Source organism: Hyaena hyaena, unplaced genomic scaffold (assembly GCF_003009895.1).
Source record: "Hyaena hyaena isolate Hyena2069 unplaced genomic scaffold, ASM300989v1 scaffold_23, whole genome shotgun sequence".
Classification (NCBI taxonomy): domain Eukaryota; kingdom Metazoa; phylum Chordata; class Mammalia; order Carnivora; family Hyaenidae; genus Hyaena; species Hyaena hyaena.
The window spans coordinates 308,000-323,738 of record NW_024080655.1 but is presented as its reverse complement, the minus strand read 5'-3'; the positions used below and the strand labels follow the sequence as shown (position 1 = coordinate 323,738).

At 40.7% G+C, this 15,739-nt stretch overlaps 1 protein-coding gene across 1 annotated transcript; it reads left to right on the top strand.

The window, feature by feature from the left end:
- The first annotated feature begins 347 nt into the window (after positions 1 to 347).
- On the top strand, positions 348 to 1,280 carry LOC120228440 (olfactory receptor 4B1-like). Its single transcript, XM_039226795.1, has one exon. The coding sequence runs from the start codon at positions 351 to 353 to the stop codon at positions 1,278 to 1,280; it is 930 nt and encodes a 309-aa protein (XP_039082726.1). The 5' UTR covers positions 348 to 350.
- Positions 1,281 to 15,739: the final 14,459 nt, after the last annotated feature.

Below are 15,739 nucleotides of genomic sequence, written 5' to 3'. Positions count from 1 at the left end.
TTGAATGGCTCCCTAAATTCAGAATCCCTTGTAGTGAACTAGAAAGTATACTGGCTGAAGTCTGAAAGCCTGGTTCTGAGACCCATAATTCACCACTTTCTGTGTGATCCTGGGTAAATAACCATCTTCCTGAGCCATAGTTTTCTAATATACAAGCTGTCATTAGATTGCCTATATTTAATGCTGAATAAGTACATATGGGTTAAATGAATGAGTTAGTGAAGGGGTTTATACTGTCTAACGTGCTAACATGCTATAACGTGCTATAAATGAGGTGAACTGGTTGCAATCGGTGTTTGTTTTATTGCAGGTCTCTCATTACCTGTGCCCAGAACACCTGATTAGATTTCATGGCAAGTACAAATAACGTGACTGTGTTAATTATCATCGGTCTTTTCCAGGATCCAGAAGTGCAGAGGGCGTGCTTTGTGATGTTTCTTCCTGTGTACCTGGCCACAGTGGTGGGCAATGGCCTCATTGTTCTGACAGTCAATATCACTAAGAGTTTATATTCCCCCATGTACTTCTTCTTTAGCTACCTGTCCCTGGTGGAGATCACTTACTCCTCTACTGTTGTCCCTAAATTCATCATAGACTTACTTGCCAAGGTCAAAACCATCTCCCTGGAAGGTTGTATGACTCAGATATTCTTCTTCCACTTCTTTGGAGTTACTGAGATCTTCCTGCTGACGGTAATGGCCTATGACCGCTATGTGGCCATCTGCAAACCTCTTCACTATACAACCATCATGAGCCGGTCTGTGTGTCACCTTCTGGTGGCTGTTTCCTGGCTCGGGGGAATGATTCACTCTATGGTCCAGATCCTTGTTACTGTTCAACTGCCCTTCTGTGGCCCCAATGTGATTGACCACTACTTCTGTGACCTCCATCCCTTATTCAAGCTTGCCTGCACTGACACTTCTGTGGAGGGGGTTATTGTGTTGGCCAACAGTGGATTAATCTCTGTCGTCTCGTTCCTTATCTTGGTGTCCTCCTATATTGTCATCCTGGTCAACTTGCGGAACCATTCTGCAGAGGGGAGGCACAAAGCCCTCTCCACCTGTGCCTCTCACATCACCGTGGTCCTCTTGTTCTTTGGACCTGCCATCTTCCTCTACATGCGACCCTCTTCCACCTTCACTGAGGACAAACTGGTGGCCGTGTTCTACACGGTTGTCACCCCCATGCTGAACCCCATCATCTACACATTCAGAAATGCAGAGGTGAAAAATGCCATGAGGAAGCTGTGGGAGAAGAAAGTGTACTCAGGAGTGGGATAAAAATGAAAACATGAATAACATTCTTAAGAACAGGGCTATATATGCATTCTGTTTTTGGTTAAATGTAAAGAATAGAACAAAAGCTAACTTATTCATATATATTTTTATGTGTGCAGTAGTTGAATGAGCCCTTTACATTCCCTGTTATCAATTATAGCTTTTTCATTGCTGTCTGTATTTTGGAGAATTTTTAAATTGAGCTGCATTTCTTGTGTTGTCCATAGTGCAAAGTGCACAGATTTCAGGAGGGATCATCTAGACTGGAATTTCCAACTGGAATTCTCACCCTCTCATCTTCTACCTGTACAACCTTGAGTCCATACATTTTGCCTTTTGGTGTTAGCATGCATGGTGTGTGAAAAGTTTGTGGACTTGGCGAATTAAGTTTATCATTTGCTTTGTCCTTTCCTACTGATGTGATCCTGTGACTCCCACAGGAAAGCATTTTTACTTCTTTTGGTGTCCCTACCCCACTAACCTAATTCCAGTGCCTAAAATTCCATAATAGGAGCTTTATCTCATGACAGTAGGGTTTTACTAGAATGGTGTGTCTCTTGGAGGTGAAATACAAATGCTTATATTTGTTATATCTTCTTGATGGATTGATTCCTTTATCCCTGTACAATCTTTTGTCGTTTGTTACCACTTTTGGCTTAAAATCTATTCTGTCTGATATAAATATAGCTACCCCTGCTTCTTTTGTTTTGGAATATCTTTTCTGTTGATTTTCTTTGAGCCCATACTTGCCCCTAAATCTGAAGTATGTCACCTGTAGGCACATAGTTAGGTCTTTTTTTATTTTCTTTCCTTATCCCAATCAGTCACCATATGCTTTTTGAATGAATTTAATCTATTAGTATTCAGAGTGAATTATTGATATGTAAGCCTAGTGTTTATCTTATTAATTGCTTTCTGGCTGTTTTGCATTTCCATTTTTTCTTGTTTTTGTGTAACATTGTTTTTTGTTTTTTAATGTTTATTTACTTATTTTGAGATAGAGAGAGAGAGAGAGAATGGGTGGAGGAGGGGCAGAGAGAGGGAGAAAAGCCACTTGATATGAGATCTAGACCTGAGCCAAAATCAAGAGACTTAAATGACTGAAGCAACTAAGTGCCCCTGCTTCTGTCTACCTCTATAAAATGGTAATTTTCTGTGGTGGTACGCTTTTGAGAATCTACTCTGGGTTTTTGCTTTGTTGTTACTATGAGGCTTACATAAAATATCTTATAAATAAAACAATCTATTTTAAGTTGATAGCAACTTAACTTGAACTGCATATAAGATATCCACCCTTTACTCCTCTTTCTACTTTATATTTTTGATATCACAATTTACTTCTTTTTATGTTGTGTATTCATTAACAAATTACTGTATATATTGTTATGATAATACTATATCCTTCAACTGTTAAGTGATTTTCACATCATTGTATTATAGAAATAGTTTTCTTCTTTTTTTTTTTTAATGTTTTATTTGTTTCTAGGAGAGAGAGAGAGACAGCGTGAGCAGGGGAGGGTCAGAGAGAGAGGGAGTCACAGACCGAAACAGGCTCCAGGCTCTGAGCTGGCAGTCAGCACAGAGCCCGACGCGGGGCTCGAACCCACGAACCGCGAGATCATGACCTAAGCGAAAGTCGGACGCTTAACCGACTAAGCCACTCAGGCGCCCCAAGAAATAGTTTTCAAAATCTGTATATTTCACCTTACTGTTGTGTTGTGTAATTTGGTATGTTTTTGTGTTACTAACTTGCATCTGTTCATTTCAGCTTGATAGTTCCTTTGAGCATTTCTTGCAAGGCAAGTATTTGGGAAATATTTTAGGAGAGAATTTCTCCCTTTATTTGTGAAGGACAACTTTGCCAGATGGAATATACTTTCCTTTTTTTTTTTTCTTCAAAATTTAAATGTGTCCTGTTGTACTCTCTTGGTCCGTAGGACTTCTTCTGAGAAATCTGATAGCTTAATGGATATTCTTTTATAGGTTACAATCCTTTTCTTCCTCTGGCTGCTTTTAGGATTCTCTTTATCTTTGGTTTGACATTTTTATATAATGTGTCTTAGAGAAAATCTTTTTACATTGATTTAATCAGGTCATCTATCAGCTTCTTGTACTTGGATGTCCAGGTGTCCTCAGGTTTGAGAAGTCACTTTTCTGTCTACAAAATCTTCAGAAAATAAAGTTTAAGACTCAGGGCAACAAGGTAGGTTCATTCTTTCAATCTTTATGAGGTGTGCTGTGGAATTATTTTCAAAAAGAGCTTACTTATTTTGTACTAGATGGCTACTCTTATATTTCAGCCTCTGTGCTGATACAGGACACCCATGGTGATACCTTGGTTTTGAAATAGACGTAGTAACAGATCGATGATTCAGGGATCAAATAAAAACTCCTATTAACATCTGAGTTCCAAGCCTGGGACAAGGTGTAACATAGGTCATAAACCTATGGATAATATAATCGTTGGTGACAAGGAGCTGCAGACAAGATCTCAAGTCACCGAGGCGAGTCTGTCACGGGCTTCTTTCCCTGGCGGCCCAGTTTGGCAATGGTGGCGGAAGCCCTGGAGCCTGGTCTAGTCCAAGCTCCGTCTGAAGGGTCGTGTGGTTCTGGGTCCAGATTCCCCTTCTGTGGGGGGAGGATTCCACGAGCTTCCTTCCAAATCAAACAGCTGATGGAGGCTCAGCGAGGGAGCTACAGGAGAAGCCCCTCTTGACTCCTCTGGGGAAGGATATTATTGGAGGAAAAGAGGAGAAAAGGATGCTGGAAAATGCTGGTCAGAGTGATGTTATTTGTCAGAATGCACAGAAGGAGGAGTTCTATGACAGAAAGGCAGAATGAGAAATCATGAGGTAAGACAGATTTATTGTGAAGATTTAAATAATGTTCACCGAAGTTGTTTATTGGGGCCACTGTGTTTAGGCTTCTAAGTGCCTCCCTGTTTAGGATTTCTTTTTCTTGTTTTTTAAATTTATTTATGTATTTTTGAAAGAGAGAGAACAAGTGGGGGAGGAGCAGAGAGATGAGGAGAGAATGCCAAGCAGGCTTCACGTTGTCATCACAGAGCCCAATGTGGGACTCAGACTCGCAAACCGTGAGGTTGTGACCTGAGCCAAAACCAAGAGTTGGATGCTCAACTGACTGAGCCACCCAGGAACACCCCTGTTTAGGATTTCTTAACCATAAAGCCTGGAAATGTGTTGAGGAGAACACATACTGATCTTTCAGTGTCCCTTCCTTATTTTGCTTAGCATTATATTCTCTAGCTCTACCTGCACCATTGATCCATTCATCAACTGATGGACACTTGGGCTGTTTACATAATTTGGCTATTGTAGATAATGCTGTTCTAAATATTGGAGTACATGTATCTCTTTGAAGTAGTATTCTTATGCACTTATGGTAAATACTTAAGTGTAATTTCTGGATTGTAGGTTAGTTCCGTTTTTAACTTTTTTTGAGGAACCTCTGTACTATTTCCCAGAGTGGCTATGCCATGTCATTAATAGTTTTACATGGTCCATTATTGTTAGTAATTTTTGCACCTGTTTATGAAATACTGTCTTAGGTCAAGGTCAGGAAGATATTAATTGATATTTTATTTCAAATGCGTAATGTGCCTTTTTCACCTAAGTCCTTATTCCACTTGAAATTGATTGTTATGGATTATTGAGGAAAGGCTTCAATTTTATTTACTTTTTCTTATATGGAACACTGAGTGTTCTGTCATCACATATATATCAAATTTCTATATTTGCATGAGCCTGTTTTGGGGATAACCCTATACGCTCTTAATTACTATAGTTTATGTCTAGATATATGGTAGGGCATGTTTCTCTCTCTCTCTGTCTCTCTGTCTCTCTCTCTCTCTCTCTCTCAAAGAATATCTTGTCTGTTTTGAATCCTTTATTTTCTGGACAGTTTTAAATCTAAATTGTTAAATTCCACAAAATAACTTACTGGGATTTTGTTTGTATTGTTGTATATTGCTTTGGGAAGAACTTACCTTGTATGAGATTGTGTCATTATTTTCACATGTATGTGATAAGCTGATTTGGTTATGTGTTACTATAAACAAAGTCTCCTGAAAAATCTAAAGGCATAGAGTTCGGTGACTAACAAGTGACTTATGAAACATTTGTTCCCAGAGAAACTGTAAAGGGAGTAAAGAAAGCAGGACAGAGGAGAGAAATATAAATAAGGGTGCTGTTTCAGGTAAATTCCAGCAGGGGGTCACTTCAGACTGATTTTGCAGAATGCTGGAGTGTAAATTATGCCTAGAGTTTGATTAGAAGCAAGTGAGTGGAATTTTGATATTCCCAGACTATATATATATATATATTAATGTTTTTATTTATTTCTGAGAGAGAGAGAGAGGCTGCGTGAGCAGGGGAGGGTCAGAGAAAGAGGGAGACACAGAATCTGAAACAGGCTCCAGGCTCTGAGCTAGGGGTCAGCACAGAGCCAAATGAGGGGCTCGAACTCACGAACCTGGAGATCATGACCTGAGCTGAAGTCAGACGTTTAACTGACTGAGCCACAGAGGTGCCCAATATATCTTTTTTTTAAGTTTACTTATTTATTTTGAGACTGAGAGAGAGAGAGAGAGAAAAAAAAAAAAAGGGAAGGGGCAGAGAGAAAGGGGGAGAAAGAGAGAATCCCAAGCAAGCTTTGCATTGTCAGCACAGAGCCCGACACAAGGTTTGAACTGTGAGACTATGACCTGAGCCAAAATCAAGAATCAGATGCTCAGTTGACTGAACCACCCAGGTACCCCGATACTCCCAGATTCTTTAGACATTAGCTAAGGGCTTCTCTGGGTTTGGGTTGAGTATAAATTCTCAGAAACTTTCATACAGGAAAAAAAGGACTCTAGTAGCCCAAAGGCAGCATATGCTAGCTGTTGACAGTGAAGGCACATAAAGTTCATGGGTTAAAAAAAAAAGAGAGAGAGAGAGAGAAAATGATATGGAAAGGGATATGGATAGACCTTGACCTTTTTTGCCATGCTCTCCTTTATTTTGGTGCTCTTTATTTTTATTATTTTTTTAAATTTTGGTGTTTTTAAATATTTTAAACACCATTAGTTCCTTTGATTAAATTTATTCTAGGAAACCTAAGATTTTATTGCTATTGTAAATAGTGTCCTTAAGAATTGCATCTTCTGGGGCACCTGGGTGGGTTAGTTGGTTAAGCGTCTGACTCTTGATTTCAGTTCGGGTTATGATCTCTTGGTTTGTGAGATGGAGGACCGTGTTGGACTCTGCTCTGACAGAGTGGAGTCTGCTTAGGATTCTCTCTATCCTTCTCTCTGCCCCCTTCCTACTCACTCTTTCTTTCTCAAAATAAATAAAAAAAACATTTAAAAAATCTTAAAAAAGAATTGCATCTTTTAAATTGTGTCATATAGAAATGTAATGATTTTTTGTTTTTAATTGAATAGCCATCTATATTACCAAACCTTTACTATTGCCAGTAATTTTTCTGTAAACACTTTAGGGTTTTCTAGTAGACAGTAATTCATCTGGGAATGCTATTGGTGCTCTATCTTCCTCTATATTTTGTTTATTTTATTTTTTTATTTTTATTTATTTCTAGGAGAGAGAGAGACAGTGTGAGCAGGGGAGGGTCAGAGAGAGAGGGAGGCATAGAAACCGATACAGGTTCTGAGCTAGCTGTCAGCATAGAGCCCGACGCGGGGCTCGAACCCACGAACCGCGAGATCATGACCTAAGCGAAAGTCGGACGCTTAACCGACTAAGCCACCCAGGCGCCCCCTCTCTATTTTATTTTTAAGCATCTCTGGGTAGAAATTCTGCACAATGTCAGATATAAACAGTGATGATAAGATTCTTGTTTCTAATTTTGAGGGGAGTATTTCTAAGTTTCCTGGTTGCAAATGATGCATGATATAGATATGGACCATATGTGGCTTCCATGTAATGTTTTCAAGATTCGTTCACATTGTAGCTTGTATCATTACTTCATTTCTTTTTATGGACCAATAATACAGGGTTACTGGAGTTGTGGATGGGGAGATGGGCTAATTGGGTAAGGGGTATTAAGGAAGACACTTGTTGGGCTGAGCACTGGGTATTATACATAGAGGATGAATCACTGGAATCTGCTCCTGAAATCATTGTTGCATTATATGCTAACTAACTTAGATGTAAATTAAAAAAAAAAAAGTATAGCTACTTCAGCTTACTTTTGACAACCATTAGCATGATAGAGGATTCTCCATCTCCTTACATTCATTCTGTAGGTATCTTTAGGTCTAAAATGGGTCTGTTGTAAGCAGCATATAGATGGATCTTATTTTCTTATCCATTCTGTTACCCTTTATCTTTTGATTGGAGTGTTTAGTCCATTGACACTTAGAGTGAGTATTGAAAGATATGAATTTAGTGCCACTGTGTTGACTGTATACTGCTGGTGTTTCTGGTGATGTTGGCTGGTCCTTTCTAGTCTTTTTTGCTTTTGGCCTTTTTGGTTTTGTTTCACCTTTGTCTACTCACAGAGACCCCCTTAAAATTTCTTTCAGGGCTGGTTTAGTTGTCACAAACTCCTTTAGTTTTTCTTTGACCAGGAAACTCTTTATCTCTCCTTCAATTTTATTTTATTTTTTTTTAATTTTTTTAAAAATTTTTTTTAAGGTTTTTATTTATTTCTAGGAGAGAGAGAGAGAGACAGCGTGAGCAGGGGAGGGTCAGAGAGAGAGGGAGTCACAGACTGAAACAGGCTCCAGGCTCCGAGCTGGCAGTCAGCACAGAGCCCGACGCAGGGCTCGAACCCACGAACCGCGAGATCATGACCTAAGCGAAAGTCGGCCGCTTAGCCGACGAAGCCACCCAGGCGCCCCTCTCTCCTTCAATTTTAAATGATAGCATTGCTGGATAAGGAATTCTTCGCTGCATATTCTTCTGATTCAGCACGTTGAATATATCCTGTCACTCCTTTTTGGCCTGCCAAGTTTCTATGAATAGGTCTACTCTTAACCTGATCTGTCTTTCTTTGTAGGTTAAGGCTTTTTTCCCCTTGCTGCTTTCATGTTTCTTTCCTTGTCTGTATATTTTGTGAACTTGACTATGATATGCCTTGGTGATGGTCGGTTTTTGTTGACTCTAATGGGAGTTCTCTGTGCTGCTTGGATTTTGATGTCTGTGTCCTTCCCCAGATTAGGAGAGTTTTTCACTATAATTTTCTCACATAAACCTTCTGCCCCTTTTTCTCTCCCCGTCTTCTGGAACTCCTATCACTCAGATGTTATTCCTTTTTAATAAGTCACTGAGTTCTCTTAGTCTTGTATAATATTCTTTTGCCTTTGTTTCCTTCCTTTTTTCTTTTTCATTATTCACAATTTTGTCTTCTATGTCGCTGATTCACTGTTCTGCTTAGTCCCTCCTTGCTGTCATGGAATCCATTCGAGATTGCATCTCAGTTACAGCATTTTTAATTTTATCCTGACTGGATTTTATTTCTTTTATCTCCACAGAAAGTAATTCTATGCTTTTCTCAACCCTGGCTAGTATTCTTATTATCATGATTCTAAATTCTAGTCCAGACATCTTGTTTATATCTGTGTTGATTAAGACCCTGGCTATCATTTCTTCCTGTTCTTTCTTTCAGGGTGAATTCCTTTGTATTGTCATTTTGGAAGGAGAATAAAATTAATAAAATAAAAAATTAAAGTTAAAAACATAAAAACAAAACAAAAAAAAAACAAATAAAGGAACCTAGATCCTAGATGTGTTTTGGTTTGCTTGTTGAAAGAAACTTAATAGAATAGAGTAAAAAGGGAAAAGAAAGAAAAAAAGTAAGAAAAAAAATTAAACATTAAAAATATTATAAAATAGAATAAAAAATGAAAAATAAAAAATAAAGAATAATAGACAATTTAAAAAGAAAAGAAAAATAAATATCTTTTATGTATCCTAGGAAAAAGAAAAGAAAGGAAAAAAACAATTTAAACAAAAACAGATGCAAAGATAAGAAACTAATAAATGAACCAGCAAACAGAATGAAACCTGAATGAAGTTCCATCCATTTTCCCCTAGAACTGAAACTATGAAGCTTTCTATAGTCTGTACACTAAGCAGGTGGAGGCATTTATGCTCGTCTTCTCTGGGATGTGCTTGGGTGGTACAGTTGGATTGGGCTTGGTATGACAGCTCCGTTCTACACTAGATGGCACTGCTTAGCTTGCTATGGTGGATTAGTTTGGTGCTTGTGCACCTGTGGTGCAGGTGGAAATGGCTTCACCCAGCTCTCACTGACCTGCAATCAAGCACCTCTCCTTTGTCTCAGGCCTCTATCCACTCCCTACCTCTACCCTGTCCATGTTCAAGCCATTGGCTTGCCAGGCAGCACCTCCCTCCAGAGTTTTATCTCAGATGGGATTGTGTTTCAAAACTCCAAACTTCAGAGACCCCTTCAACTTGGACCCATGATGACTCTCTGGGGGAGTGTCTAGCTGAGCAGTGGCGGGGTACTGGCTTGCCCCAAAAGTCGTTTGTGTAATCGTGCAGTGGAAGAGGTTCAGAGATTATAGTAAATCACAGCACACAGCCAGTGCCAGGTTTCACTGCACTCTAGTGTCTTTGTCCCAATACCGGCAAATATGGCTGCTCTCTGGGGTCTGCAGGGACACTTGCCTTCTGGGAGGCCAAATGGCCTCTATCTAGTAAGTGCTCTCCAAGCAGGGGATCCATTTCTCCCCATGTGGCATATGGACCACTCAGACCTGCTGCCTGCTCTTGGGAATCTGCCCTACTTCCTCACCAGAGCGCTGCCAGGCACTGGGCTCCAAATCTTCAGACTCTGCACTCCACTGTTTGTAGAATCCTCGTGTTATTGAAACACTCTCCTTTCTTCCTGTCAGTGGTTTTGGGGAACAGATTTCTTGTTCAGTCCCCTGCGAGTGTTTTCATTATTTCCCTCTCTTTCTCTTCAGCTACTTTCAGGGAGTGTTTTTCTTGCACTCTCCCTGCCTTAAAAAAATTTTTTTTTAATCTTTTGTTTATTTTTGAGGGAGAGAGAGAGACAGAGACAGAGACAGAGACAGAGAGAGAGCAAATGGGAGGGACAGAGAGAAGCAAGGCACAGAATTTGAAGCAGGCTCTAGGCTCCAAGCTCTGAAGTGTCAGCACAGAGCCTGACATGGGACTTGAACCCACGAACCGTGAAATCATGACCTGAGCCTAAGTCAGAGGATTTACTGACTGAATTACCCAGGTGCCCCTCCTGCACTCTCCAGATGCACCACACTCTTCCCCTTTTTCTGTCCTCTCTTCGCAAAACAGGTCCCTCCCCTCCCCTGCTTTTCTCTCCTCCAGTTCACCTCTCTGTACCACGTATCTGCTGAGTTCTGTGGCTCAAGTTATGCAGATTGTTCTGTTAATCCTCTGATCCATTTCCTAGGTGTGCAAAATGGTTTGGTGCTGTTCTAGCTGCATTTCAGGGACGAGACAAGCTGAGGGTCTCCCTGCTGCTCTGCCATCTTAACCTAGTCCCCTAAAAATATTGTTTCATTGAATAATTTCCATGTGTTCCATGTAAGTTTAAGATGAACAGTGTGTTGCTTGATACACTTTTATACTATAATGTGATTACCAACACAGTGCTATTTACATTATATATTATCATATAATATCGTCTATATTCATTATACTGTGTATTAGATCTCTGGATATAGTATATAGTATAACAAAAATGTTTCCAGCTATACCATTTTACATTCCATCAGCAGTACATAGTATCTCCAAATTCTTGCAAATGTGTTACTTCTCGTGTTTTTGAGCGTAGCGGTCCTAGTGGGAGGGAAGTAGTAATCTCTCTGTGATTTGACTTGCATTTCCTTAGTGACCCAGAAACCTGAACCAGGAGTGGGGCTGCTGTTCCCTTGGCTGCCCCAGTTCTAGGGTATGGGGTATGGTAGGCAGGCAGCTACAATTTCACAGCCCTGTCTTACAACAAAACATCTGCTTCATTCTCACCAAGTTTTCCCTGATGATCACTGGTCACTAAATTCCAGGGTTCTGCAAACCAGTTTTTTGTCATCTCATTAGTTGTTCCTGGTGGTTAGGGGGATGGAGCCCTAGAGTTCCCTGCTCTGCTATTTTCTGTAATACTACTCTTGTAATCGTAATACTTCCCTAATTCAATATTCTCTCCATTTTATCAAAGTGTACACTGAGGCACAGAGAAGGTAAGTTACTGGCTCAAGATCATAGAACTATAGGGGCACTTGGGTTGCTGAGTTGGGTAAGTGTCTGACTTTTGTTTTCGGCTCAGGTCATGATATCACAGTCATGAGATCAAGCCCCATGTCAGCTCCCGCATTGTGTGTGTAGCCTACTTAAGAGTCTCTCTCTCCCTCTCTCTCTGCCCCTCCCCTGCTCCTGTGTGTGTGCGTGCTCCCTCTCTCTCTCTCTCTCAAAAAAAAAAAAAAATCATAAACCTATAAATAGTAGAGACTGGGTCTAAAATATGAAATTTCTACTATACAAATGCTAGTAGGTTCTTGCTAAATATTTATGACTACAACATGGCAGAATATGGACATTATACTTTCTTTTTGTGTGATAATGATTTTTGACTCTGGTTTTGATTTGATCATGAAGTCCTACTGAGATTCAGAGGCGTCTTGAGTAGACTAATACATTTTGAAGGGAAAAGGGGAAGGAAAAAGGCCAGCAAGTGAGAAGGTAGGATTCAGACAATACAATGTGTTTATCAGATCATTAAATTTTTTTCTTTTGGGCACACAGACTACATTTCCTATCCTCCTTACATCCACATGGGGTCTTATCAATAATGGGTAGAAGATGTATCCTAGTTTAGGCTTAGTTCATAAAATGTCCTCCATGATTCTTAATCTCTGTGTGGTCATTGGCTAGGTGGGTGTAGATGACCCAGCACATGGTCCTGAAGTTCCAGGAGACAGGAGGCATCACAAAATGGGAATGGGACTGTATGTGGAGTTCATGCCTCGGTGAAGAGTTGCATATGAGACCTGTCTGGTTAGGCCAATCTCTATTGGATTCAGTATGAATGACTTTTGCTGCGATTATGCCCCTGAGATTTGGGGCTGTTCTGTATTATTGCAGCATTTCTAACCCATGCTAATTAATAGAGATAACTAATAGATAGGGCTTCTGATGAATTTATTCAAGAAGATGAGGGATGGAACGTAGGGATGGGGTCCCCTAGGGTGGGCTGGATGAATGGACCATTCTGAGGAGCACTAGGCATGGGGCCAGCTGTCCTGGGTAGAGCCCTTGCCATGATGTACCTCAGGATTGCACTGATCACCATCCTTCTATCCCTGTGGATACCTCCCCACAATGCCCCCAGCCACCTGCAGCCCAGAGGATGTACTCTGCACCCAAATACTGCATTAGGGTTGGAAGAACATCACAATTTTACTTGGGGGTGTTTCTGAACTTAGGAAACTTGAGACCCCTTAGCTGGATGAGTGGTTAGTGGAGCAGCTCCACATTATAGAATAAGTGAGTGTAAAATGCTGTTAGTCACATCTGCTCTGTCTTCTACATGACATTCTGATGAACAGAGATGTTAATGGATGAGAAAATCCTCTGTAAAACTGAATGCATTAATAAGAGCAAACACAATTCTTCCTTTCAATAGTCTTCAACTCTAGGCTGTCTCTGGATTATGTTGTTGGATTACTGAGAAAGCTTCCTGAACCCACATTATATTCCCCAAATGAACTGTTATATCTGTTAGCTTGACTATGCCATGAGGTAAGGAGGTGTGTGTGTGTGTGTGTGTGTTTCTATTTAATCTTCCTGAATCCTACATCCCCCTGTGCTTAGTGTTCAGCTCATTGGTATTGGTTCCTTTTATTTTTATTTTTTTTTTAAATATTTTATTTATTTCTAGGAGAGAGAGAGAGACAGCGTGAGCAGGGGAGGGTCAGAGAGAGAGGGAGTCACAGACCGAAACAGCCTCCAGGCTCTGAGCTGGCAGCCAGCACAGAGCCCGACGCGGGGCTCGAACCCACGAACCGCGAGATCATGACCTAAGCGAAAGTCGGACGCTTAACCGACTAAGCCACCCAGGCGCCCCTATTGGTTCCTTTTAGATGGAAGAATGGACAGATGGACTGAAGGCCAGAGAGGTGAAGTGGATTTGACAAGCCTGTAGATTTTTTTGAGCTGGATCCTACCTCTTGATTTCCACCATTTGCCCCTCTTTCATTGACTTCTCTGAGCTGCTATTCTCTTTCTGTGAAAATGACATATTAGATCTATATAAACCTTTCATCATCCATACTAGATTTTATATTTCATGATTTCAAGAAAATTTTAATAAGCTTCATAGAGTTTCCTTCTTACAGTTCTTTTATGCACCCTCTGGGTGATGAATGACCAGTGGGAGGAGGAAATAGACAAATGCATGAAGCAGGTGACACCACGCACTAGCGCACTGAAGCTTAGCTCCAAACCTCACAGAGCTTCATTTAAGAGTTGAGATGCTGAGGGGTGCCTGGATGGCTCAGTCGGTTAAGCGTCTGACTTCAGCTCAGGTCTTGATCTCATGGTTCGTGTGTTCGAGCCCTGCGTCGGGCTCTGTGCTGACAGCTAGCTTCAGATTCTGTGTCTCCCTGTCTCTCTGTCCCTCCCCTGCTCATGCTCTATCTCTCTCTCAAAAATAAATAAAACATTTAAAAAAGTTTTTTAAAAAGTTGGGATGCTGAAAACACTGTGGAGGGATGGGGACCACTGGGTGCCCTGGGGGAAGGTGAGGGTACGTGAAGGGAATATTTTAGATTTTTGGAATCACACTAATAAAATGACACCTGAGTCTTTCAACAAACTGAGAACAATGGCAGAATTCATATTAGGCTTCTTAAGAAAAACATTTTCCTAATTGATTTTTATAAAGGCAAGGTTCTGAGATTCTGGAGAGGAGAAGATTTAGATAGAGGAGAGAACTAAGTGGTTTTACTTAGTAATATAAATGAATATAAAATAGTAAAAAACCTGACTCTCATGAGTGAAAAAGTTGTAGTGATGCTAACTGAGTTTTGCTCTCTCTGGTGGGCTTGGGGCAGACATCTGGGGCCCTAAGTAGAGGGGAAGAGTAAACCTGGCAAGTGGATGACCTGAGTGGAGGCAGGACCCCAGGAGATGGAGGCAAGATGGTCCAGAGTCAGGTGGTTTAAGTCAGTGGCCACTGGGAGCACGGGTGCCTGATATTAAAATTTAGGATTTTCTTTCTTTTTTTTTTTTTAATTTTTTAATGTTTTATTTATTTCTAGGAGAGAGAGAGAGAGAGAGACAGCGTGAGCAGGGGAGGGTCAGAGAGAGAGTGTTTTTCATATTCTGAAACAGGCTCCAGGCTCTGAGCTGGCAGTCAGCACAGAGCCCGACGCGGGGCTCGATCCCACGAACCGCGAGATCATGACCTGAGCGAAAGTCGGATGCTTAACCGACTAAGCCACCCGGGTGCCCCAAAATTTAGGATTTTCTTTATAACTATACTTCCTTTATGACATCCTCAGGTTCTGTAATTGAGCCAAGTGTCCAGATTCAGAAGAGAAGGAAGGGTGATACTTCAGTAGCACAGTAGTGGTGATGAGGTGGCTAGAAGCACATGGTTAGGGAATAGTGACATTGGTGGTGATAATGATGGTGTCAATAACAGTAGAAGTGATACCAATACTTACACAGGAAATGCTTACATACTATGTGCCAGGCATTGTTCTAAGCATTTTACAGAAATGATCTCATTGTATCCTCATAGTGACCTTATGATGTAGGCACTCTGTTTTTCCAGCTTTACCAAGAGATTATTGACATATAACATGTAAGTTTTAGGTGTACCATGTACAATATGTGATGATTTGATATATGTATATGTCGAGAAGTGATTACCATAGTAAGATTAGTTAACACCTCCATGCCCTCACATAATTACCATTTTTTTGTGTGTATGATGATAACATTTAAGACTTACTCTCTTGACAACTTGAAAGTATATCATACAGTATTGTTAATCATAGTCACCATGCTGTACGTTGCATATCCAGCTAGACACTATTATCAGCTCGATTTTACAGATGAGAAAACTGAAGTAGAGAAGATTTAAGGGTAAGTAATTTTCTCAAGGGGAAAAACCCGAGGCAGAGACCTTGAGGGGGGTGACTTCCTGCTGGCACCCAAGATAGTGTGGTAACCTGTTTGTCCTTGGTTACCTGTGGTAATCAAGTATATCCTTGGAAGGCTGGAAAATCTGGGGCCATAGTTTTCAGCCCTTGTGACAGACTTTGTTCACTTCTCTGTGTTTCCACATCTTGGCTCTGGGCCACGTCAGTAGACTTGGTAGCCTCTGAGACAGGGTCTCACAGGACGATGGGGTTTAAATTCCTGGTCCGGTGCCAGCTACTGCCAGTTGGCTGGGAGAGAAGAGTTGGTCTCGTTCAGGAGATGACTCTC